This window comes from Aphelocoma coerulescens, chromosome 2 (genome assembly GCF_041296385.1).
Source record: "Aphelocoma coerulescens isolate FSJ_1873_10779 chromosome 2, UR_Acoe_1.0, whole genome shotgun sequence".
Lineage (NCBI taxonomy): Eukaryota > Metazoa > Chordata > Aves > Passeriformes > Corvidae > Aphelocoma > Aphelocoma coerulescens.
Window position 1 is genome coordinate 100,491,937 of NC_091015.1, and position 26,898 is coordinate 100,518,834.

The following is a 26,898-nucleotide window of genomic DNA, read 5'->3' on the forward strand; positions in this document are numbered from 1 at the left end:
CCGTTCAGCATCACAGCTGCAGTAAAGGAGGCCCTTAGAATTCCTGGATGAAGGAGGTAACCAGCAGTGATACCCTAGGGGTATTGCTGAAGGTAGGGAGAGAAATCAGTTGGGTTCAGAATTTTAAAAAATCATACAATGGTTTAGGTTGGAAGAAACCTTAAAGATCATCCAGTTCCAACTTCCCTGCCATGGACAGGGACACCTTACATGACACCCTAGGTTGCTCAAAACCCCATCCAACCTGTTCTTGAACACTTTCAAGGATGGGACATCCACAACTTCTCTGGGCAACCCATTCCAGTGCCTCACCACCCTCACAGCAAAGAATTTCTTCCTAATATCTAACCTAAATCTACCCTCTCTCAGTTGGAAGCTATTCCACTCTTGCTCTATCACTACATGCCTTTGTACAAAGTCACTCTACAGCTTTCTTTTAGGTACCAAAAGGCTGCTTTAAGGTCTACATAGTTCCTTCTCAATGGTACCCGTATTGCCCTCACTGCCTAAAGCAAATTTCACTTGTACAGTGCAGGACTTCAGGGCAAGCACTAAATGTAAAGCTGTGTAACCATCTGTTTACAAAGAACAAATATACTACTATGCATGGATTTAAAAACATTTTTAATTCCTCATTTTACACAGATCCTTGTGTGAAGCAGGGTGATGTGTTGCAATTATGCCAGCTCACTGACAGACAAGGCAATTCCTAGGGCATGCTGGAGACAAACAATGGAAATTGTATACTAACATGTTGCTCCTTCTCTTTCTGTCCTTCTACCCCACTCCCCAATATTACACACATATATGAATACATAGCATGCAAAATACATACTAAAATGAGACTAATGCTGTATCTACTACAGTGAAAATAACCTTTCTATACTATCAAATAATTTATATTTCAATTAATATCCAACAGACAAAGTTAAAAAAAAATCAGTCTGCAAAGAGAACTGTAATAAGACTTGGGATAATACAACTTTCGGGTGCAGTTCTGAATGTCCTGTTGGAAAGCACCGTGTACTCTAAGAAACATAAACATATGTAAACATTTTGCTTCCTCAGCAAAATGCTTCCTCTCAAATAAGGTAAATTGGATAAAATAAGTATCATATAAAGAAATACACACAATTCTACTTAAATTTATCCACAGTTTTTCTTCATGGTCAGATAATTCTATTGAAAGTTGATTGAGAAATGAAGCCATTTCCTTTGTTTCCATTAAAAAATAAAGTGATATTTTAATCAGTACCAAAGGTTATAAACCTTACAGAATAAAAATACAGAGTACAAACCTCCATTAATCTCCGTTCCCTGCCCACACCCAAATAAACAGACTCTATTGAAGTACAAAAGACTGAACAGAATAGTCCTACTGAGCCACAATGTCTTCACTGTTTACATCATCTTTGCATTTCAGAAAATATGTACTGACATCACTACAAGAATCTGTAAGGCCTCCTCCTTTCAGGAGGCGACCTTTTTACCTTTGAAGGGGGAGCACACCCCAATTCGAGAGTTCCCTTTACATATAAATTAGTTATTCATAGTTGATAATGATCACCAGATCAGTTTCTTCGTGGTTTGTATATCATATAGAAGACCTTTTTCCAGATACAATCTGCATGCCATGATTTTATGACATTGAAGTTGGTTGGCTTGAAAATAAATTAAAATAGCACATTATAAACTCACTTCATAATCAGTAATTCTGCAATTTGTTATGGCAAAGTTACATCTTCAACCTCCTTTGGAAATACCAAATACCTCAGGGTGGCATATTTCATCTGCAGCTTTCAAACAAATTTCTATGTATTTAAAAAGAAAGTGGTTTTCTGAACTTACGTTGACTTTGAAGCTTTGTACTGAGCCATCCAAAAAGTGGACGTTACAGATTATTTCTGATCGGGTTTTCTCTTTTGGTAGCTCTGATGCTCGTATGTTATTTATCCTCCCACCTAAGGCTCGTAAACGGGAGTTCATAACTATTGCTGAATAACCTATAAAACAAAAATTATGTTTAATGACAGTTCTTATAATTATCTACCTTTGCTTTTCAGAGTAACCTACAACATCATGAAGACCTCATTACACCCCAAGTTAACAAATGCTTCTTATGGAAAAGAATAAGTTGCAAAATTAGCTTGTTTTAAACCAGAACATAAATGCATACCTATAGAGGGGGCTCCCATGTTCTAAATGTGAACATTATCAAGAGAATCACAGGTAATCCCTGCAATGTATACCTTGGTTAGGCATGAGTCACTGCCTTAGTTTAAATCAGTAAAAAACTCAAACACCTACTATAAAGTAGGAAGGCAATGTCAAGACAGTTTTTTATCATCTGTAACTAGGAAACCCCTTACCCCCTTTTACATTTCCTACACATTTTTGCATTTACAATACAAGTTTCACTACAATAATTCTGTTTGCTCTCAACTGACAGAACAGTCTTGAGTTAATGCAAATCGGGTTCTATGAAGTAACACATTGTTTCAGGAATATATACACAAACACCATATGTAAGGCAAGCAGAATCTTAAAACATGTCAATATTTTACAGTCTAGCATACATAAATTCATGAAGCCAGAAATTCATATCAAAGAAGAACATGCCACAAGAAAAAAGTTATTTTGTTGTTTGGGCTTTTTTCTTTTAAAAAAAAAATCTTCATGAAAACCAAAACTCTCAAAACCAGTGTTTACAAATTAAAACAAACAAAAGAACATCCCATCAAACAGAAAAAGCCATTCATTGAAATAAGAGGTGAATTAAATTCAGACAAGCCTGTAAACATTTCAAGCCTCTCTTCACTGGATCAGTTTACCAATTAACATCACAGCGTTTAAAGCCAGTTGGCAATCGAAGCAGAGGATAGTTTTCCAGGTTAATTACCATAGCAATTACCAAACCATACCTCACTTATAAGGGGACAGCTACAAAGGGACTTGCATAATATGAGTGTCACATAGACTGCTGGCCAAGCTAGATAGGGCCTATATGAGTACTAATTTGCATCTCCCCTTTTTTGTGTATCTGCCTTAAAACACAGACTGGCTTTTCTTTTCCTCAGCTACAGAAATTGAATTTAGAAAAAAAAAATCCCACTTAAAATACTGAAGCATTGCAGCTACCACACATCTCTTCAAAAGGGTAACATGAAAAGCATGAAGAGCCATGACATGTAGAATCATATAAAGTGGGGTTTTTGGGGTTGCAAAGACAACAAAGCAGCGCAGTGATCCATCTTCACTCATCTATGTGTAATCTATACTCAGAAGCAGCTAAAACAATTGCCTTCTCATAGACAGCTCAGAAGTCAGACACACATAAGCATTCAACACTTCCAACAATACTCTCATAGGTTTTTTTGTCCGCCAATTGATAGTTCACCATTGTATATTTTCTAAAATCAAAACTGTAAGCTGTCAAGACTTGTTTCTCAGCCAGCATGCATTTTTTTTCCTAGGAAAAGGTGTGGTTTGGAGGTTTTAGCTGTTTGTTTTCTCTGGCTCTTTTCTTTTGTTTTGTTTTTAAAGAAGGAGATAAAAAGGAAGATGTAATCTTTAGGAGAATTATGAACAATATTTCCCTATAAACCAGCAAACACTCATACTGCTTTGCAATTTTTCTTGATATACAGTTTGCAGTTAATCACAGTATGTTAATTTTAATTTTTTTTATATCCAGAAAATAGGCTAATTCAGGAATGGTTGCTATTAAATAAAACATACAATTATCCAATTATCAAGAGTATACAAAAAGGTGATGACAAACTAGGACTGTAGAGGAAGCCTTCAATCTCACATTCTCTAATTTTCTAGCAGCTAAGTTTTAAACTACTTATTCAGCACTGTGTTCACCTTTCAGCAAAAAGTCAAGTAACTGCATGAATTATACTACAAAGTCTTTTCTCCACTGTCCACATCAGCTGGCAAAAAACCCCTTCTCACTCACAGAAATAGCTCTCTACCCACTTGTCCACTGATGGGTAAGAGGAAGGTTATCCTTCACTGTGGGCCAGACACCAGATGAGAATGTTTTTGGCAGCCAGATTCAAAGCTTCATCAGCCTGGCCTTCAGGGCTCAGTCTGCATTGTGACACCTAACGCTCCCAGCACACAGACTTCTCCACTCCTGGGGAAAAAAGGGTATTTGACCCTTTTGCTTATAATCCCCAACCTCTCTTACACTTCCACCATTCCCTTTCTCTGTGCCCTAATTATCTTCAAACTTTGTCAGGCTTCAGCAGCGAGCAACAATCACAGGAGTCTCCAGCACTCTGCTCCTGATCTACTCAGAGAAAGGAAGAAAATAGTGCACAGCCCCTGAAGCCTTAGTGCAAAACATGCTGCAAGTTAAGCTACACTTCGAGACCCTTCAGATGTTTTGATGCTTAACCCTAACCACTCTCCAGAAGAGCATTACTATTTTTTCAAGGAAATTATTTTTTACAGTTTAGCTAGATCTTGCTACTTCTTCAAACTTCAAATGCAGAAGCCAATACAATAGCATCAATAACATTCATATACATATACATGCTTGCTATCCAGAAAAACAACAAGAAAATATCACCAACCAAAAAAGAAAACTCTTACAACTGCAAGAAAATAAACCTGAGGAAACCAATTGATGATTTTTATTTAAGTGACTGTGCATAGTTGCACAAGAAATTACAGGTTCATTTCAAACCACGGTCCCTCTGTAGGAAGCCCAGCCTGTCTCCTAGACGTCCTAAGCTATCCAAGTACTAACAGTAACACATACATACTGCAGTTCATTAAAAAATAAGAGGTGCTTAGTTTGAAATTTATAGTCTTGTGCTTGATTTTCACAGTTACATTTGGTTTAACAACTTCAGGTGATCTGCTTGATGCTGGGTTATATGCCCAATGCCCCAGGTGAAGCAGTAAGTTGGAAATTCATCATGAGAAATTCAAACCTGCTAGTGAGACCAATTTGCATTGGGTTCACAAATGAAAACCTGCAATTCCTTTCTTTTTACAGTTTTATGTAAAATCACAGCAGCAACGCAGAGTTCATGGTTTATGTTTATGGCGTGCAAAGAGCCCCAGCTGGGGCTGTCCTTGACAAAGCCAGTTGACCACAGGAACTGTGCCAAGACAGGGACAAATGGCTGAGTGTTTGGACAACGCAGCCATCAGTCAACCGGAGCTCAAGGGGCCTAATCAAGCCTTAGGAAACTGTCACCAGCTGGAGTCCCCAGCAGAGAAAGCCACACCTTCTACTTCCCACCTCCATGGCCTTGAGCACCACTGTGCAGAAGTGAGCTCCTGAGGGAGCAGTGTTACAGGTGTCACACCGCAGGAACCTGCCCACACCACTTTTCATGTCCCACCTCAGCGTGCCGCATGCTCAGCAAGTCTGCAAGGAAACAACTTTGTGACTCCCTAGCCTAAAGAGCAAGGGAAGGAGAACAGGAGGCAGGTGAGCAGCGAATTGTTGGCATCTACTCCATGACTTTTCATCCATGTGCTTAAAGCTGTATTTTAAATAGGGCCAGATTGCTGGAATCCCAGTGGACCCCAGTGCAATATGTAGAAGCACATGAAGGAACCTGCAAGGGCAGCTGCTTTTGGGGAAGGCGGAGGGGCCACTGAGATCCCCAACAAGACCAGAAGCCAGCTCTTAAGCCTCAGCAATCACCTCCAGCCCTGAGCAACCAGAACCAGCCATTACATGCAAATCTCAGTTCCTGTTTGTAGCCTCAGGAAGGAGGCTGATTCACAAATGAATTCAAAGAAAAAAAACCTGTAAGACAATTTTGAACATTATCAACAAGTCAATACTTAAATACTTTTTCCCCTTTCCCTAAAATACACATGTCAAATCCAGGAAGTTGGGAGCTATATTTTAATTAAACAAACAAACAAAACCACCCCAAAACACAGTTATTTTCACAATTACAAAGTATAAAACAAACATGTGGAATTCTATCCCATAATGAAATAATGCAATAGGCTTACAGGAGAAAAAAATACAAATACAGCTACAGAAAGAAGTTAATGTTTTCCAAGTACATTAAACACATTTCTGGACAAGTTTGGTTATGCATGCCTTCTCCTACAGTAATGCTGCAGTCAAGCAGAACAAAAATAACATGTTTTCCTCATCTTTCGTATTGAAGACTGACTTTTAAAAATATTTTTTTCCATACTAGCATTTGATTTCTTTCCAACTTGCTTGGAAAATGTTGTTAGAAAAACTTAAGACTCCATTATCAGTATAACTACCATCAATTTCTTTTTTACCAAGGAATAAAATCAAGGGCAGATTTGCTGAGTATACATTCAAGGATCTTCTACACATATTCATACTCTGTATAACTGTGAATAGTTTTGTTGGATTTCTGGGGTTTTTTTTTAAATAAACCATTTATTACCTTCATTTCATTGGGTAAATGGGGATAATTTACTCCTGTAAGTGGTTGCACTCATATTTTTTCTAGGAAGAGACTACTGCACTAAGTTTTCTCTGTTTATTATAGTCTTGACTGAAAACATTGGCGTCTAAAAAATCATACATATTACAAAATCTGTGGGAATGCAATTTATGAAAGGATAGTGCTTTTAACCCACTTTCATTGTCTGAGTGATCATCCGTGACAAGGAAGGGGAAAACTGTAGCATTAAAGATATGCCCGAGTCTTGTACGTCCTTTAAACAACAGTTACATTTTCTGGTAATCTGTCCCTTTACTTAAAAGATACAAAATAAATTAAATGGGAATAGCAAGAGGTAGAACAAATTAAAGGTGTCTTTGTAACAATGTATATCCCTAAGACAACTGATACAAATGCTCTTTAGCATGCATTAGCCCATGTAGTTAAGAATTATTCACACATCTCAAAGCTTCATCTATCATCAGTGCATCTTGACGATGACTAAATTATTAAGCCAGATTTTCCAAATAGAAGAATTAGGTTTAACTCACTATCTATGAAAACCAGCTTCTGCTTTCACCGTCTGCAGAGGCAATACTTCATCTTTTCTACATTCCCAATGAGAAACTAGATGCCTCCCTATTAATAAGAAATTCAGTTCTTCTATTTCACAGGAAAATCCCAAGAGGTATTGACCACAATACAAATTACCAGGCTGCATAGCCTTACTTAGAACAAAAATAAAGGTTAATATCAATGTTGAAAGTTGGTGCATGTGTGTAGATACACAACTTCCAAAGCAGTAGCAGCAAGTTTTCAAACCACTGCTCTTTAAGAAAGGCAGCAATATCGTTATAATTGAGACTCTTCACACCAAGGTTAAAATCAACATCAATAAAATTAAAGATCTGGCTTTCTTATATTTGCTTCCAGTGGCTGACACCTGTGATATTTTCAAGCACAGCAAAATTATTTATCTATCATATAGGTAACCAATAGGTCTACCAAAGCATTCTAAGAATGTTATCAAAAATTGCACTAATAAGGCTTAAATCATTCTTGTTATCATCTTAAGTTTTCCAGAAAAATAGAGCCTATAGGCAGAGATTCTTCACAGAAAATCAGTCCATATAAGCAAAAAACCAGGCATTTTGAAGTTATACCTTAAACAGGTATAACATGTATTGCCAGCTCAATATTTACCAGAACTAGTACAGAACAGAGCAAAGAAAAAACATCCTTCCGCAGTAAAATATAATGATACCTCTTCTTCATTTAATAGCCCTTAATACTGGAGTTCACCCACAAATAAGCCTTCAGGGTAGACCATATATACTATGACACCTCTATTTGTTTATTTAGAATGTACTTCAAAGCATTTTAGTTTCAATGAAGGTCGTTACAAGGGAAAAGGGCTTGTTCTAAAAACAAAAACCAGACCACAAGTAATTGTGAATACTCTTTCCTCCTCTAATCTCCACAAAATTAGAATCTAGCTTCTTATTTCACTTTTAAAAGCCAAAAAGTAAATAAAGTAGATTTGTTCCTATGTCTAGAAATCAGGTTCCTACCTATCTACAGTAGTCATTGCCTCTTAGAAGAGAACCCAATATATGCAGTTGAATAAATTTTTAAAAATCTCCACACCACTACAAGATGTTAGATGTTTAATTAGTACCTAAAATGGAGCCCTTCCTGCACTTCATTCAGCTTTTCATTTTAACACAACCCTGGTAAATCCATTTTGCAAAGTGTTTTCATGGGAAATCCAGCAATTTTAAATTCTGGATTCAGCAAGTTCATGCATGAATGTCAAAGACAAACTGGAAGAGATGGATGGGAGAGGAAATATGCCTTTTAGTTCTAGCATTATAGTGTATCCTGACTGACATGTCACTGAGATCCCAATAAACCAATATAATACTGAAGGTAATGCAAGCAGTGTGAGCAGCTGCAGTACTTGGTGCAGATAAACCATGCACCACAGTAAGCCTCCCATTCTTATTCCAGTTCTGCTGCCTGGATCTACATACACTCATGCCACTGGATTGGGAACACCATTTCTGTTGGGGATCATCTTACAGTGACAGAGTAAAAACACTAAGTGAATGAATTATCCTTAAAAAGGGGAATAGTCACATCAAATGCTTTTTCTGTATATATATATTACATATATATTCATTCCAAGACAAGTTTTAGAGACAAAGATTCCATTTCAACTTTTTGGAGAACCTTCTTCCTCTCTCCCCTCCCTTTTTGACAAAGGTTTGCTTTACCTGCAAAGATTTACCAAAAAGATTTTTACCTGAAGAGTCTTAAAACATGCACAGCTTTAGGCATCCCAACAGTTCTTGCTGTTAAGACTGAAGCAGCAGAACAGGCTGCTATTACAGGTTAACAGAGATTATTTGACAAATACAATCATAGTCTTTACATAGTAATAGCCTTTACATGGGGGACTGGCGGTCAGAAGAATTATCCCAGCCTTTCAGCAACGTGTTCAGTAGCATGGAGTGGTTATCTGAAAACTTAATCTTGAAATCAGATAACCTAAAGGTAACTAAATTCTAGAAGAGCTTATTGGTGGAAAAACAATAGTGACCATCAATTTCAGTGTTGTTCAGAAGTTGTGTTCTTAACATCCTTTATTCCAACTTCTGAGGTAAATATTTTGGTCATATTTGCAAAGGATCAAACAAGATTGTACGAATAACTCCTCAAACTTCAAGGGTATAAATCTGGTCATGCCAACTTCACAAATCTTTTTTTACATACATAGAATAAAATCATGCAGGTAAGGCATTATAGGATCTAATGTGTCATTTCAAAGACCATGAAGCATTATTGCTAGACCTGAGACACAGGATTAGCACAAGTACAGAGATAGTATCTACTGCATGCAGAATGAGTGAGAGCAGAAAAAAAATAGTGGGAAGAAAAAGCATCTGCAGAGATCTGCTCCCTACACTATGAAATACAGATGAGAACAAGACACACTTTTAATGCTTTCACTTTTTTGCAGTTTTTATTGCTCACGTCACACATCTTTATAATGTTTATTTTTAAAAAACATGTATAAAATAACACTTTCAGCCAGTGTTGGGGGCAGTAAACAGCACCTGCTGCACTTCCTGCACTATGCCAATCAAAGCACTCAGGAACTCTATGGCTTCCTCTATTGCCTGCCTCAGCTTTAAGCAGACCACAGCACAAAAGAAAGCCATCTCACTGAAAAATGCAAGGGCTATCACTACTTTGTTTTCCAAATAATGCCTTCAAGAGGTAACTAACAATGTTGCATGAATTCAAAATAACTGCAGAATGAAAGCCAAAGTTCACCTTCCTCACCTTGGTAGAGTCTTACACTATCAACACTGACACACAAGAGTGGAAGAACATGAATGCTGAGTCAAAGTGAAAGCTGAGCACCGTAGTGCCCAGCTACCAAGATTTCCAATAAATATATTAGTTTACATAGAATGAATAATTTATGCCTTCAAATTTTCAAAACCAAGTAGGTAAGCATTCACCACTAAAATTTACAAAGCCAAGCAACTAAAATATTCTGAAACCTCAGTTCTCCAATTAATCACCATATGAAAACTGAAATACAAAAAAAACCTCATATTCTAAATAGCAGGCAATAAACTCTGTGTCCTGAAACTTTTGTATGACACATAACATGAAACAAGAACCATCATGTCAATTTTCCTGCCAAGTAAAGTTGTGATATTTAAGCAGAATTTTAATCACCTGCATGACAGATTCAGGAAGAGACGTAGAAAAATAACCTAAGCTCTAAGGATTAAAACATATTTCCAAACCGCACTTTTAGAGCGTAATTCCACTTTTTTACTATATCCATAGTATGATACTAATCAAACAGTCTAGAAACTACCTGTGCTACTTTTACTGGTTTTTAAAACACAAAAAACACCTTAAAGTAAAACAGGGATTATTCACACAAATCACACACTATCCAGTATGCTTGCAGGTTAATATTAATCTCTACCTCCTGTAGGGTAACATAAAAAAAACACATATAAATTTCACTTTTGAGAACGTTGCTGAGAATGTCAGAAGAGCATCAAGTGCCCATATAATGTTCCCTATGTGAGACATGCTCTTCTCCAATAGTAACTTTGAACTGTTGTCCTCCACCTATGACTACTGATATACATTGAAACATTCCATTTGCCAATGATGACGGCCTATTAAAAAAAACAAAAAAACAAAAAAAACCAAAACAAAACAAAAAACAACAAAACAAACAAAAAAAAAAACAACCCACAAATTGCAGGTAATGCCTCTTATGAGTACAGGTGTGTTAAAAAAAAAAAAAACAGCCAAACACCAGCTTTCCAAAACAAGCCTTTCCTCATATCTCAAATACATGTCTAAAGCAATTTTTTCATGTATAAATTAACCAGACAAATAAAAGAGATCTTTTTATAATTTTTGCCTCCAATTAACGGAGTACATTTTGCACATCAAAGCTACAGTTATCAAAGATTTCAGTCTTTTCAACAGGACTGATGTCATTGTACCTCAAATGTCATCCTCTTTCTTCAAAGCAAAAGAAATTTAAGCTGTTTTTTAAAGAGCAGGAAAGCAGCAGATTGTAGACAGAACAGAGTATAGACTGAACGCAAGACTGTGAATCTAAATGTTCACATTCTATTTCTGATGTTGTCACTATTGACATTTTGTGAAATGGTCGCTTTCCTCCTCCCCAAATTGAACATGGATCATGACGGAAATAATTGCCAAAGCATACTTTTCAAAACCTTGAAAAAGCAGGGGGTAGGTAACCAGATTGTGGATACACTTAAGAACTTGTTCTTCTACAAAAGGACTGAAGGGCCCTTAAATCTGTCAGCTCAGAAAGATGCTGCTGGCAGTGGTGACTGCCATTTGTTGCCAAAGGGGAAAGTAGGAGAGAAAACACCTTAATCCTGGCTGTGAGAGTATTAATGAGTACTAATGCCACAGAAAGCTAACTCCACTTTTAAAGAAAACAGAAATTCCACACAACATTCAGTGCTGGATTGTTACTAAACTTGAGAAATAGCCTGAAATTGCAGATGTCTGAAGTTTCCTTTGTGCGTGGACACAGCTGAGTAGCAGATCAAGACCTGCCACTATTACTTGGTGTTTTCCACTGTGCACAATACCCAATCTGCTTCTCAACACAACAGAGGACTGTGTACCATTCAAACTTGGGAAGAAAAAGTCCCATCACTGGCAACAAAAAAACCCAGTCCATACTTTTTGCAAGAAACATTCCAGATCTCAGAAGAAAGCCTGTCTTGTAAATTGTGTTAATGAACAAAAGACTCTTCATTTACTATGAATTATCTTTCTGAACCCAGGTATTTCTTTTAGACCTTAAAGCTTAAAACTTCACAGAATTGTTTTCTATACATTCCTGTTTCATCTATTTTATAATCCACATTCTGCCACAAGCCTTTGAAATATATTCCCTTAAGCATAACAGAAGATTTCTGTTATAAAACCTATGGCTTCAAAAAGTCCCCAAAGGGATTTGGAACACAAAATTGGCAATCTGCAGTTAACCACAGAATACTCTTGAAAAAGATAAAATGGTAAAATGACCAAATCACAGCAATTCTTCCTTTAAAAGAAAAAGGAAGGACACAATAGCAACCTGGAAATTGAAAGTTATGTTATGAAGGGAACTTCAAGCTCTACAGACAGAAAAAAGTATTTCTTTCAGAGACTACAACTCTATTATTCAATTTATCCTCCAGGACTGTCCAAAATTACCAAAGTTCAGGAGATTCTCAAGTCCCACGAAACTTGTTGTGTTGAAGGAATCACACAAAGTTCTACCTCATGACCTTCAGGAAAGAATTTGAAAATGTACTGCAAAAGCCTTGCACCTCAGAATCAAAACCTAAACAACATGATAAAATTAAAACACCTCCTGATACTTTGATCATAACTTCTTGTTGTTACATATCCAGAACAACAAAACTGAAGATGTTCATGTAAGAAGTTTACTTACCGTGTGAGGGGACTAAGGGAGAAGAACACCTCCAGAAAATTTATAACTTTTTACATGGATGTGTAGTGATAGGAAAAGGGGTAATGACTTTAAACTAAAAGAGAAATTTAGATTAGATATTGGGCACAAAATCTTCACTCTGAGGATGGTGAGGGTTGCCCAGACAAGTTGTGGATGTCCCATCCCTGGAAGTGTTCAAGGCCAGGCAGGAAGAAGCTTTGAGCAATCTGGTCTAGAAGGTATTCCTGCTCATGGTAGGTGGTCTAGAACTAGGTGATCTTTAAAGTCCCTCCCAATCCAACCCATCATATGATGATCTGTAAGTCAAGAAGAAAAAGCAAATACACACTGTGAAATGCCAGTCTGGGAACATCTGCACTTTGTAAACACTGGCCACAGATGAACAGTTTTCTGCCATTCTTTCCTATCTTCATCTCATCTTCCTCCCCCATTTATGACTAACAGACCAATTTGTATTTTACCAACGCACATCTCTTTCTTCCCTTTTCAGTTTGTTCCACAGACTTCAAAACATCTAGTGTCACAAGAACTTGTTATCAATAAGATCAAACTGTTCTCCAGGACCTGCAGTAGACCTGACTGCATTTCTGTAGCTTTTGCACAAGTCCTTCTCCTCCTGCACAAAGACAATAGTCAAACAAAAAAAAAGGTACACTGCCACCCAAACTAGCTAGTCATTTTTCCAATGCTTGCACGTGCTCGGATGTCCTCACTTTAAAAGAAAGTAATTCCTACACACAGTGCAGAAAAAAATAGAGTAAACATACTACAGAACAAGTCTTAGCTTGCAAACAATTTGTGCTTTCTGGTTTTCCATCTGTATTTAAACAGTGTATGTTTCAGACCAGCAAAATCTAAACATTTACATCTTTACATCCCTGTTAAGCAATTTTTTCACCACCCCACAAGATTAACATGCACCCTGTGACCATGGCACACCTCACCAGAAGCAGAGCACACCAAAAAGCATTCACCTAAAATAGATGCTCCTGCATCTTCCCTCCACTTCAAACCCAGTGGAAGCTATCTTTTGGTCATTTTCTTCCTTTCAACACATTAATTAACTTAAGCCCCCAAAGAGCCACAAAGCAACCTCGCAGTCAGGATTCAATGCTGCTTTGGTGCCAAGCTCAGCCAAAGGCTGCAGGCTGGCTGGACTGCGGTGTCCCTGGCAACCCAACACCTCCCTGGACCAGAGAAGGCAGAGCACCTCTCCACCATCATAGGGTGGGTGAGCATACTGGGCCAGCTTTAGACAAATACCTGCTAAAACTTCTGCCACAAGGCCACCAAAGTAGAGTGAGCAAGAGTCATGCAAACCACAGCTGGAATTTGGGGGAGTAAAATGGAATGGGTTAGAGTGAGATTTTGTAAAGGAGTCTGGTAGAGAACTGCTTGCTCTTGAGTGAAGTACTTCTTTGGGTTTATTGGGGAAGGTGGGGCGGTTGTTATAGCTTTTTTGGTGTTTTGTTTTTTCTTCTCCAACTCTTCTACTGACATATAGCACTTATACAAATAATTTAAGCCCACTTAGGTAGTTTTTGTTAATTTTTAACACAGTGATCCAACAAATGGGCATTGATAACAAAGCCTCCTGTTGCATCTGAAGTAATGCATGTCTCTTCAACCTTGTATTTACAAGGATATTAAAGCTCCCATGTACAGCCAAGATCACATAATTTACAGAATTGAACCATCTCATTTTTGAGAATGCGCCCCTATGTATCAACTGCTGCTATTTTTCGGAGTCTTTTACTCAGAGGCTAGTTTGGTTTTTAAGCTTCAAATCATTCAATGCACAAGACAATGCCAAGCATTTTCAAACACACACACCAAATTTTGCCAACTAGATCTGACATTCCCCAAGCCTTTCTATTTCAGTTTTTGTATTCCTGGCCGGCAGGTAGAATATTTATCTACTTCCCACAAAGCAATCTTAGCATGCTGTGGCAACCGATTACAGAGGAATGCAGGCACTAGGCCAGCACTGCTGGTTTATACTGAAACAGGAGCAAAAATGGAGAGCTCTGCTTACAGTGCTGAGATCCAGTATCTCTCCCAGTCTCCTCACGGCTCAGCACTTTTGCAAGGCAGAGGTAATGGGCAATGCCCTGCAACAAGCAAATTCCTCAAAACCTAATGTGGAAGGGCTGGGAGAGGTAGAAGGAGTTAACTGCAGCATCTCATCTGGTTAGAGCTGTGACAACAGAACAGCTGGAATGAAAAACAGAAGTCCACAACTACTAATGCTTTCTTGCCTTCGTGTTTCTTTCATAACCCTGCAATATACCAGAAATGCATTTTAAAGGAAAAGCACCAAAACAAGGACTACTTGAAAACACAGTACTATATTTCTAGTTTTGCCTAAGACTCATCAGTTGACCAAAAGTAAACAGTACAGCAAATCAATGACAAAACAGCCTTTTTTGCTGGAAATAACTGATCATCATGAGAGCTTTAAAGGAGAAATTAATTTGGAATGGATTCTTTGATGTCATCAAGCTTATTTTACCTTAGCAATTGAATAAAATAGATTAACAACTTGATTTTGAAAGCTATTAGCTAAACCTTTACATAGATCTCTAATATTTAAGCTTACGCTGTAATCAGTAACAAAGGTAATGACCCCTATTCCAGATTGCCTACCCTAAATTACACCTAAATAAAAATACTCATCTTAGCTTATTTAATCTTATTTGCTTTCCTAGTGCAAAATGTACCTTGACATGACCAAGTAAGTGGTCTGCTTGCCCACAAGAGCTTTCTGAATGTGACATCAATATTTACACATGCTGAATGCTCTCAACTGCCAACCAATCTTTGGAATCAAAGTACAAATTCCGACCTACACCACATACACTTTCCTACTATTAATAAAACCTAGAATTTCACCTAAGCAAGTTTGTCCCTTGCAAAAATGGGGTGGGGATTCAGCTTCAGCATGCACTGCAAATTAACTGCTAAATCTAGCCAAAACTTGCAAGGTATGTAACCTTCAACCAGGTTAAATTCATGCAGCAGTGTAGAGTCCCCCTCTTGAAGCAATGTGACAAGAACAGAAATTCTTTCAAAGTAAAGGCAATTTGCAAGACTAGAAAGAATAACTGGTAAGACAGTTTTGCTGGAGATTGAATGCAATGACAAGCTGGCTGCCTACCCTGAGCCAGCAAACACAAAGCAGCCAAAGTGAATCACAGAAGCATGTTTGGAAGGGAGGTCTAGGAGAACTTCATAGCAAAGCTCTGGCTGGGAAGCACTTCAAGACCTTGAGGAAAAATCAAAAAGGGAATGCCTCTTGGTTTATTTCTTATTGCATTCATGAAGAAAGATCTCCCCTTTCCATAAATTTTAAAAGCATTATATATTATATATCAGATGATGTTCAAATGTAAAAATAAATCAGAACTGATAAGACTAATTGAATCAGGAACTAGCACAGGCTCTGAAGAATATAGGGGGTATCAAGTAGAATAAGCAGAAGACCAGACATAAAAACATAATGGGATGGAACAAAGCAAATGGTAATGGGTATGACAACCATGTAGAGACTGAAGGAGAAATTAGATGAGACAGTAGAGGAGAATTACCTGGCATCTTTAAAACAATGAATGAAGTTTGCACCTGAAGAACTAGATCAGTGCCAGGCAAAAAAGAAAAAAACGTATTTAGGATTTCTACAAATTCCTACTACTACCATTAAAAGAAAAAAGAAAAGGAGAGGGGTTAAATCACTGATTATTGTGAAATAAAAGATGGTGTTTGGGGCATTTTTTTTTTTTTGTTTTGGGATTTTTTGGGGGATCATGGTTGCTTGGTTTTTTATATGCCCTTTGAAGTTTCAGTATCTTTTTTGGGTTTCCCTTCATTAATGCTAGCTAGTACAATTTCATGCAGAGTCTGAAGTGTTTCCTTGACAGCACCTCTTTTTGGTCTCAGCCAATCTCAAACAATGTTATCTGCACAGTTGGGTGAGGAGTCAGATGCATCTCATTCAACTATCTGGCATTCTCTTACTACTGAATTTGTCACCTTTTCCTCCAACATGACTCAAATTCTTTGTGTATGGACAGTTAACAGTGACCACATACACACATTAACTTCTGTGCTGGACATGCACTATTACACTTAATGCAGGTCTTAATTCTTGTTTTACAGATGGTTTGATCTGTCACAGTATAAAATATTTTGCCATCATTCATTTTTAATGCTGCAAGACCAACCCCTCAGCTCCCCCTTATCAATATCTCCAGGAGAGGGAAATGAAAACCTCAGAAGAACAAATATGACAACTCTTTCTGGTGGTAATATTACAACTATCATCACAGGCCATACTAATTACTTTCTTCTACCCCAAGCTTTCAGCATACAACAGTTTAACTGACTGCGACCTTCTTATCTCCAAGACCTTTTTGTTCAATGACCAATATTAAACTGTGAGGGTAAAAACTGGCAACATTGTCAAAGATGCACAAAATTAAACTAGTACTGTAGTGTACTAAGCTTGTAAGAAAGAAATGTGCATTCTTACTCATGTAGGTTGAACCAGAGGAATCATACTGTAATTTGCTCCAGAAAAAAACCCAAAACTGTTTTGATCAATTAATCAAACATTTGGAACGCAAAAATAGCAGAATATCAATGTAGTCGAAGTAAAATTAAATCCTTATGACGCTGTAGCATTTTTTTCCTAAATTTAGAAGTCCAGCTACTACCAAGTGTGACGCAACTTCAGAACTTCAGTATCAAAATACAACTCTCATTACAAATGCAGTACGAAAAGGATGAAAAAGTTCAAAAATACAGATTTCAGATGGTTACTTTCCTCCGGTTTTCAGCCATGCAAACCTCCAAAAGAGGAAAACAGCTTGGAAGAGAAGCCTGGCTGTGCTGGGCCCACTGCCACCCCCAAAAGCGTGGCTGCAGGGCCCCCAGCCCAGCACACCCTGCCCACTCTGCTACGGCGACACCGTCAGACCGCCTCGCTCTAGGAACACGGAGGTCCAAGCTACTCATTAACCAGGGCCGGGCAGGAGGCTCCCAAACCCCGCCTGGAGATGGGGGTGTTTCCAGAACACCTTTGAGCTGAGCCAACACAGCGGGCTCACCGCCCTCTCGCCCGGAACACAGCCCAGGGGCAGCCTGCGCTCTGCCTGCCTCGAGAAGTGCGCTCGTTGCTGCTAGCAGGCATTCAAAACCACCAGCTCCTCTATTCTAGCGCTAATCCACTTGAAGGTCTTTTCTCCCCTTCCTTCCCTGCCCTGTTAAGGGGAGCTGTCACCTAAATTATAATATCTGTAATTGTGCAAACAGTAGTTAATTATAAATCTAGCTATCCAGAGAAAGGTGACAGCACGCCAGTGCCTGGAGCAGCGCTATATGTTTGAACGCGGTCTGTGATGGCTGCAATTATGCTAAGGAGTCATGGAAGAATAAGAAACTTCTACATCAAACATCTCTTCTCAAAGGCAAGCACAGTGCAAGCACCTTGCTCCTGACTTCAAGAGCAGGTCCTAAAGTGGTAAGGTGCCAGAAAAAAAAAAAAAAAAAAAAAAAAAAAAAAAGGTAGGGTTGATCTAAATGCAAAGAAAATAAAGATATCAAATAATTTAAACAAGCAACAAAGAAAATAATTACTCATTAGAAACACTAGGTAAAAAACCACAAAGTTTTTATTTAGAGAAATGCTGACCTTGTAACTGTTTTTTCTCCCTGCTTCAAATGCTTTTATTAGCTTAATGAAAAAGAAAAAAACAAATTAAAAGAACCTGAGGAGTCATTATAAAACAGGCTTGTAAAGTATATCCATATATATAATACCGTTTCTATTGCAAAGTTAAGCACTGGAAACAGTATCTAAGAGTTGCTAGATAAACTCAAGCCAAATCAGTATTAAATCAAGTAGTCCCTACACCTAATTTTACTTGCAAATCAGTCACAAGTTAACATAAAAGGTTTTGAATATTTAAGCATACTTTCCCATGAAGTAGCTTACAGGATTTTGTTATCTCCAGTAAGAGATACTTAATTTCCATTCTGAAAGCCAGGTCTAAATTTTTAGGTCTTCTGCAGCACTGTACAGATTTCATATAGTATACACACAGACATCACCATGGATCTCAGGGTTATTTCCTGAACCAGCAGACAGCAGAATTACCTTGGCAAAATTTGAAAGGCTTAATTTGAAATGTCATACAGGGAATTTCAATAGATTACATTGACTTTGTAACAATTTCTACAATGAACTGCTGGGACAAAACCGAAAACACTTACACCAGGAAGGCCAACAACTACAGCTGGCCATTTTGGAAAACAGACAGACAAATTTTAAAAAAACTAAAACCCACCAACAAAAATACCCAGAAACCAACTACAAACAGGATATGCCTACTTCAAAGTGTTGTGAAACAAATACAGCTCCACCGTTAATAAGCTTAACATGCTCAATTTGTTCTGCAACAAACATATCAATATACATGTTATGTTCATACATATCCATATGCATACACAACATGTAGTCAGCTATAAAATCTTCATAAAGGTATTCATCATTTGCATATAACCAATAATAAAGGGAGAAAAGTATTTGCTACTAATAGTCAAATGCTTCCTGATGAGGTTTGAAACTAGGTTTTTAAACACTACTCAAACAGCATGGTGTGCATCAAGCAAAATCCTTATAGGATGCAAAAAGCTCTTTCTGCTCTCATAAAAGTAAAAATAACTGAGTTCTAGCATTATAGCTATTTCTCTAATATAGAACAATGTAAACTTTTAATAAGGCTATCATTGTGTACTGGCAACAGTATTACATTGGTGGACTGATTTCTCACATTTATTTTCAACAGGAAAGATATATTTTATTTTAACAAGATTAATGTAATTTTCATTACACTATCACCAATATTTTAGAAAAACATGGCTATATATGAAATAGATCACAGAATCATAGAAAAAATCTAGGTTGAAAAGGACCTCTGGAGATCATCTGGTCTAACTGTTCTTGATAGTAGGGCTTTAAAATAGATTTTCCAAGGTCCTATCAGGTCAAACCTTGAATACTGGCAGCAAGGAAGACTTTAATACTTCTCTACATAACCTATTCAGAGAGTTTAATAATTCTCAAAGTAAATATTATTTTTTCCCCTATTATCCAGGCATCTAATTAAAAAACAAAAACCACGAACAAAATGAAAAAAAACAGTAAACAACATAAGCTTCCTGCAAATAAAAGCATAATATTTGAAGTTAATGTCTGCAGAATATTTATTTCAAGTAACTACAGCTTTATAACAGGAGTAACTGGTCAAGTCCTATAACAACTTGGTAATATATCGGTGATCCCTTTTGGTGAGTAACTCTGGCACCATCCACTGTCCTAGAGTCACACAGGATGCCTCTGAACATGCACCTACTACTACTGTCATCTCTTAGGATTCCAAGCTGCCAATTCTCCAAGCGTGAGCCCTTCCCCTCTTCTCCCAGATCCCAAGCCTTTGTGAGTCCCACACATTCCTCCATACTGCCAGTCTTGCCCAGCTGTCAGACAGAGGATGTAGAGAGCACCATCGAGGTAGTGACTGAACATAAGTCAGGCTCACTCTCTGCCATGTGGGCAGAGCAATACAAACATCTGCAGAGCCTCACACAGAAGCCTCAGCCCTAGGGCAGGCAGTAACCTCTTTATATAGTTCGCAGCTTGATGTCTTTAACACATTATACCTATAAAACGTGTTGAAACTAACCAATAGAACTGGACATTACTGGTGCAGGGATGGACAACCACCACGCTTTTTAAACAGCAAAACTCAGGAGCTGAGTGTTTATTTGACCCAATGTTGCTTGAGGTCAGCTGACAGCACATCAAAGTTAAAAGTATGAAGACACAGAAATTTGCACCTCATTTACTTGTCACACATCAACTGCCAAAAGGGATCTCAACAGATGGAAAAGAAGGACATTAATAAAGCCAGGCTCCTCATGCTGTCTGACCTTATCTGCTGGCAAGAGGCACATTTGCTGATTGCCTTGAAGTTACCATCTAATCAATCCAGTAAAACAGGCTTTTTTTATTACCCAAGTTAAAAGTTCAACTTTGCCTTATAACATGCAGATGGTTGTAAAGCCAGTTTTTCTCCACACTGCCAGAAAAGCAAAGCAACCATGCTTTAAGGAGTGCTGTGAGCCATCTCTAACAAAGAGAGGCCATTTCACAGCTCCAGGTGCCGAGGACCACTGATACACGCAGGACTCCTGCAGTGCTGTGACCATCCACACAACCGAGATGACACCTACAGGAACACTTTCTTCAGAGTTTCTGCAACATTAGGCCTACAATCTACTTTTGTAAAAAAAGTTATAAGGATAAGCATAGTATCTTAGGGTTAGAAGTAATTTTACCTAATTAAATAAACTATGCCTTCTAGTCCCTAAAGGGGGACTACAAAAAAGCTGGAGAAGGAATCTTTTGCACAAGCATAGTGATAGGACAAAGGGGAATGGCTTTAAACTAGGAGAGAGTACATTCAGATCAGGTATCAGGACAAAATTCTTTCCTGTGGGGGTGGTGAGGCAGTGGACGCCTCATCCATGAAAGTGTTCAAGGCCAGGCCTGATGGGGATTTGAGCAACCTGGTCTCGCAGAAGGTGTCCCTGCACACCACACAGAGGTTGGGACTTGATGATCTTGAAGGTCCCTTCCAACCCAAACCATTCAATGATCCTATGATGATAAGCAGTGGAGGAGACGAAACCATGTTTGGTTTACATTAATGTGTTTACATTAATGTGTTCTTTTTATAAACCTCTGGGGGACAGAAGGCAGAGGCACGAACATGGGACAGAAAAAAAAATCTACTTTTTCCTTTGGCAAATGAGGTGATAACAAAGTTGCAGTGGTCGACGCTTGGGAGACTAAGCAACATTCAGATTTATTTCCTTCCTACCCAGTTAACACAGCTTGTAATTGTCTTTGGCTGCTTGCTTTGACACCTAAAAGAGAAATTTGAAGCCAGTTGTTTTATACTGGGAAAGATTTACTTCCTGGGTAATCAGTAAAAAAAAAAAAAAGCAAAACCAAACAATGATGACCGTAGTACAGAACACGACACTACTCCCGGTCAGTCCCACACAGCACGCACTGGTTAACAAGTAACAGAAGTTGTAACTGATAATAGTAACAAAATCGCCTGAGAGTACTCGGCGACTGAGCTAACTTTAGCCAACAGATTCTACAGGTTCCCTTTTAAGACCACATTAATTAATCTTTGCAAATTCTACTGTAAAAGGATATGATCCTTCAAAACTTTTCAACAAAGGGTCAGAATCCTCCTTCATAAGCTAAAGAAAATGGGTACCACATCACAAGAAAGATTCTATATAAAACAATCACAACTCCTCTGGAATCCTTTTGCTCCAAGAAGATGGAGGGTTTTTTTGAAGAAACATTATTTATATTGTGTTTTCAGAATCAAGAAGTCAACACAAATAACAAGAAGTTATTCTAGTGATGAATTATCTTTATCAAAATCATAGAATCACTTAGGCTGGAAAAGATCTCCAGGATCATCAAGTCCAGCCATTAGCCTAGCACTGACACCACTAATCCATGCCCCTAAGTGCCACATCTACATGTCTTTTAAATACCCCCAGGGATGGTGACTCCATCACTTCCCTGGACAGCCTGTTCCAGAGCTTGCTAATTCACTTGGTGAAGAAAATTTTCCTAATTCTGAACATGCCCAACTTCATATTCCACTGCATCATTGTTAGATTACCACAAGACCTTTGATGGCTCACAAGTCAGATAAATTTGTTTAGAAACCAAGAACAGTTAGATGAATGACATTCACAGTAAAATCAAACGTACTGCTATCTCAGGATCTAAAGCCGATATATGTTAACACCTAATAAACAGTTTACCAGTTTAGCACAGATTTTACACGTCTGTGTAACAGTGTTCTTCTGCTCATAGTGACAAGGAGAAATAGCTGTGATGTTGTAAACCTATGCAATCTGCTACAACAAAAGTGTGATCTTCCTGACTCATTCCAGGGAGACACTACCCGATACATGCAGTGCGCTGGCTAGAAGCAGAGCGCTCTGTAACTGAATAGTAACAGAACACTTACATGATCCATCAGTTATTTGGTACCTTTGGTCAAAGGCACCACATATCAGGACATGAATGAATCGAAAGATTAAATATTTATCTGAAAAATAATAAAGTGCTATCTGTTCAAAAGAGACATAAGACAAAAAAACACAAAACCCACAAAACACACAACCCACAACTCTTCCCAATATTAAACACTGAATCACTTCCTAGTTACCAAGAATCACTGTGCTCTCCTAAATCCTGGAGCCTTCTCAGCTACCAAGTGCCAAATCACCAGCTTGGTTTAGATAGGTATCTTTTTCTCCAGGTGTGCATTTTCAATATGAATAGGAAGCACACTAAACAAAGCTGGAGAATAAACTTAAAAACCATGGAATTTAATGCACAGAAAGCTACAATTAGGACAGCTGCTTTACTATAAGAGTCTTCCAGGGAGTTCTAAAATATGTCAGGGATTTTTATTTTCTTCTCATATCAGTAGTGCTCCCTGAATGGTGTGGTCCCACAGAAATTTTCCCCACTTATTAAACTTTCTGGCAACTACTTCAAAGAAAAACTGTGTTGCTAAAGTCAAACAAATCTGAAAGAAAGAAGAATAGAAAACCTCCCCACCGTGGCTGCAAATATAAAACCCTGCACCTACGTGGAGTCTTATTAAAAGCTGTTAATTTAATATACAAAGTACAGTATCAAGTATTTTCACAAATTAGGAGTTGCTTAATATTTGCAGATCTGAATTTTCTCTCAACCTCAAATTGCCTACACTTTTGGAGTAAAGTAGAAAGTATTGATTTCCCCCCACTCAAATTGTTCCCCACAATTATAAGTTATAAAAAAATATTTGTAATTTTATCACTGGCTTGCAACATTCTATGAAACAGCCATCAAATGCTGCATACCTTGACAAGCAGCCTATGCTGTCTTGTTCTACTATTCCATTTTTTAAATTGTTTTATTAAATACACAGAAAAATGAAGTTTTTTTAACGAAGCAGTCAAACTCATGCATGGCTAAATCCTTAGCAACATTTTCAGGCAACATGCAAAATAAACTACATTTACAGAATCTTGCTGTAAAGATAGAAAGGTTTATGACCATTAAAACAATAAGGTCTTTCTGTAAAAATACTCCCAAAAGACATGATCTCTTTTCAAACTAATTATTAAAAGAATAATGAACAAGATGATTTTTAGAGTGGCTTATGCTCTACCCAAAGTCGAGCTCACCAATGAGTTTCCATCAAGTGAAAATTGTGACATCTTTTTTGGGCATCTGAGAATGTCACAGATGAAAGTGGCAATGGGCAGAACAGATACTAAAATTGCAACCAGGTTACGCTATTATTAATACAAGGATTGTTCTGATAAATAACTGTACTGATTCACAAATGGAGACTTAAATTCACAAATTCAAGACTTAAAATTGAGTTAAGCATAGGAAAGGGTGGAAACCTTAATCAAACAGCAGTAGTCCAGGCAACTCTATGTGAAGGAGGAAACTATCAGAGTTCAATAATTTTATCCCCTTAAAGTCTTTTGATAATTAATACAATCCATTCACACACTGAACCCAAAAATAAGAAGCCAGGGACATGATAAAAGCTTGAACTATACCATAACTATGAACTTAATGCACTCAGTAGGTCAAGATGTTAAGCAAATGTTTTTAAAGAAGTTTCCAAAGTACTTTAATAAATCTGATATACAGATACATACCTATGGCTAGAAGCATGTGCAAAAACTAGAAATTATCTCATCCTACAACAACCTCTGAAACCCAATAAGGACAGCTTGTGCTCACTAGGTTGTTCAAAGATCCCTTTCTTTCCTCCAGTAAACACGGGCTCACATGTTCTGAAAGAACTATGTGAAGATAAGGCAAGCTGTACTTCAGCATGTGCTAGCTGATCTTCAACTTGACCAAAGTACAGTCTGCTTTATGTATAGGCTCTTAATGTGTTAGTTAGAATACAGTCAAGAAGATACCTTCTTCCAGACAAAGCACTAGCATTGAAACAACCATGAAAAAAAATACTTGCATGTCCTTAACTTCAGGTACATGTCCACATTTGCCTCAATCAAAAGCTGTGCCTCTATCTACACCATTACAGTTCCAGAAGCACAGTTCTTCCCCACCTATGTAGGAATGTGGAAAAAAAAACCCAAAATCACAAAAATTATGAAAAGCATTTAGATGACACCGATGTAGACAGAATACAACTGCACACACATCCAACATCTGGGATAAAAACTTTAAAAAAAAACCCCGCACCAAAACTGAGTGAAACAGCAGAGATCAGACCTCTGCATACTCAGGCCAATCCCTGGGGAACACCCGATGTTGAACAAGAGGATCCATAGTCACAGAACTGTAGGCAAACAACACTACAGTGCAAAATCCCACATGTATACCAGTCACAGCTCAGGCTCCCAGCTTTGATTCATAAAATGCGTCATTCCACAGAGCGTAACTGTATCACATAACTTGCTAGGGAAATAGCCATGGTTACTCATCATAGTTTGGTGTTATGAACCACTGGCTTTCCATAACACTGCACACACCAGATTAAAATCTCTCCGGGGGTGGAGGGAGAGGATAGCAGGAAATCAATGAACAAGATGTCAAATTGTAACTACTTTCATACTTTAAAGTGCAAATAAAACAGCATTTGACTCAGTAGTGAAATACTTCGCTGTTGATTTCAGCTGCTTACAGCTGCTCCTTCTCTAGAACTATTTTTTAAAGTCTTGCTCAGGCTAAGGAAGGAAAAAAGTCTGGTTCAGAGTAAATAATAAGTTATTTGAAAAGAAAAGAGGCTTTTTGCTTCTCACTATACAAAAACTTAAAATGTAGCTTTACTTTGTGCACATGCATGTTTAATTTGACCTTTAAACCATATTGTTCAGGCACAAGCCTTGGTTAGTACCACTGGCACCTGTCAGAATTACCAAAATTAGAGCTACCACCAAAACACTGCAACTGCATTTGTCAGCTACGAAGGCTAAAGCATTTTATGGTTTCACACCAATTTTACTATTATTTCTCTTTCAGAAAATATAAAAGTGAAGCATATTTTTTACTTTCCATCTTAACATTTCGGAAATAAAATATTTTAGCTTGTTTGAAAGGTTATGTGAACTGCAAGGAAGAGTACACAATTAGTTTTATATTACATTGCAATAGAAGATTAAAGAGTTGGAATCACTTTCTGTACACCCAATTTTCTTCTTGCAGAGAACTTAAAAATACTCTGATTTTATTTTCACTTTGAATAATGAAAAACTTCTTGAACTCCTTGTAAAACTTTACCTCTCACTAAGATAATACACATGCACAGGTTTGAACTGAGGACTGGCTTTTGCTTCATTCTTTATTAATTTCTATGAGCAACATCACTTAATGTTAGTGGGAAAGTTCTAAAAACGAAACCAGTGACTGAACCAAGAACCCTGTGACTAGTAAGTTACTACCTTAATACTACACAGTATTGATTGAGAATAATTACTGAACCAATTTCAGAGTGTACCAGCCACCAGATCGAATTAGTAAGATAAAAGCTGGTTGTTGACAAAGATGATAGAGTAGGTGGCTGTGACGAGGGTTACTACATTGCCTCTTGAAACATGCTCACCTAATTGGTCAATAGAAGCAAGCATGAAACATACTACCTTGGCTGTATTTCAACTCTGTGATGCAAGGAAGAGAACCCATTTCACTTTTGGCAAAACAACACCTTTCAGAAAGCCTAATACTCCTTCTGCTAAAAAGGGAATTGAGACCACTTATCTTGAAGAGTTCCTCTCAAGTCCAAATCCTGAAAAACAGTTTCCTCCACTGTTTTTAGTGAAAATTCAAAGCTTGGGACGCTCACTCTCTCCCCCTAACATATGTTGCTGTGCTTGTATCAAACCTAAGCTTGCCAAGAGAGGGAACTGATGGAATTACAGTTTCATCAGTTCCAATATGACAGATTAACATATGGTCATAGCATGCACAAGCTTCACTGATTCTGGGATTTGTGTTTTATCTGTAAAACTGCATTACTTGTCTAATGTTCTGTAATCTTCATATTAAGGAGACATTTGCAGAAGTTTAACAGAGGGAACCTAGTCAGAGAGATACATCAGACCAGACCACTCCTAATGATTTTCATTTCAAACAGAGGCCATTAGGATAATGTGCTGGTTCAGACTTAGGGACCTAGAGCCTGCCGAGATCCACCTTATGCAGTGATATGCTCTCCCGTTAAATCAATGGTGACAGTTCTTGGACAGAAGAACTGCATTTCTTAAAAGGAGAAGTATTGTTATAGAATGGAGACACATGCT

The 26,898-nt window shown here is 37.8% G+C and overlaps 1 protein-coding gene across 4 annotated transcripts in view; it reads right to left on the minus strand.

Annotated features, from left to right (window-relative positions):
• The window catches only part of PTPN3 (protein tyrosine phosphatase non-receptor type 3), a 164,750-nt gene that overhangs the window by 94,364 nt on the left and 43,488 nt on the right, over positions 1–26,898 (minus strand). For 3 of the 4 annotated variants that reach the window (XM_069004158.1, XM_069004157.1, XM_069004159.1), the window contains exon 2: positions 1,849–2,003. The exons of the other annotated variant lie outside the window; for it this stretch is intronic. In XM_069004158.1, coding sequence (XP_068860259.1) covers positions 1,849–2,003 — 155 coding nt within the window. The remainder of the gene's footprint in view (positions 1–1,848; positions 2,004–26,898) is intronic. 4 annotated transcript variants of the gene reach the window in all.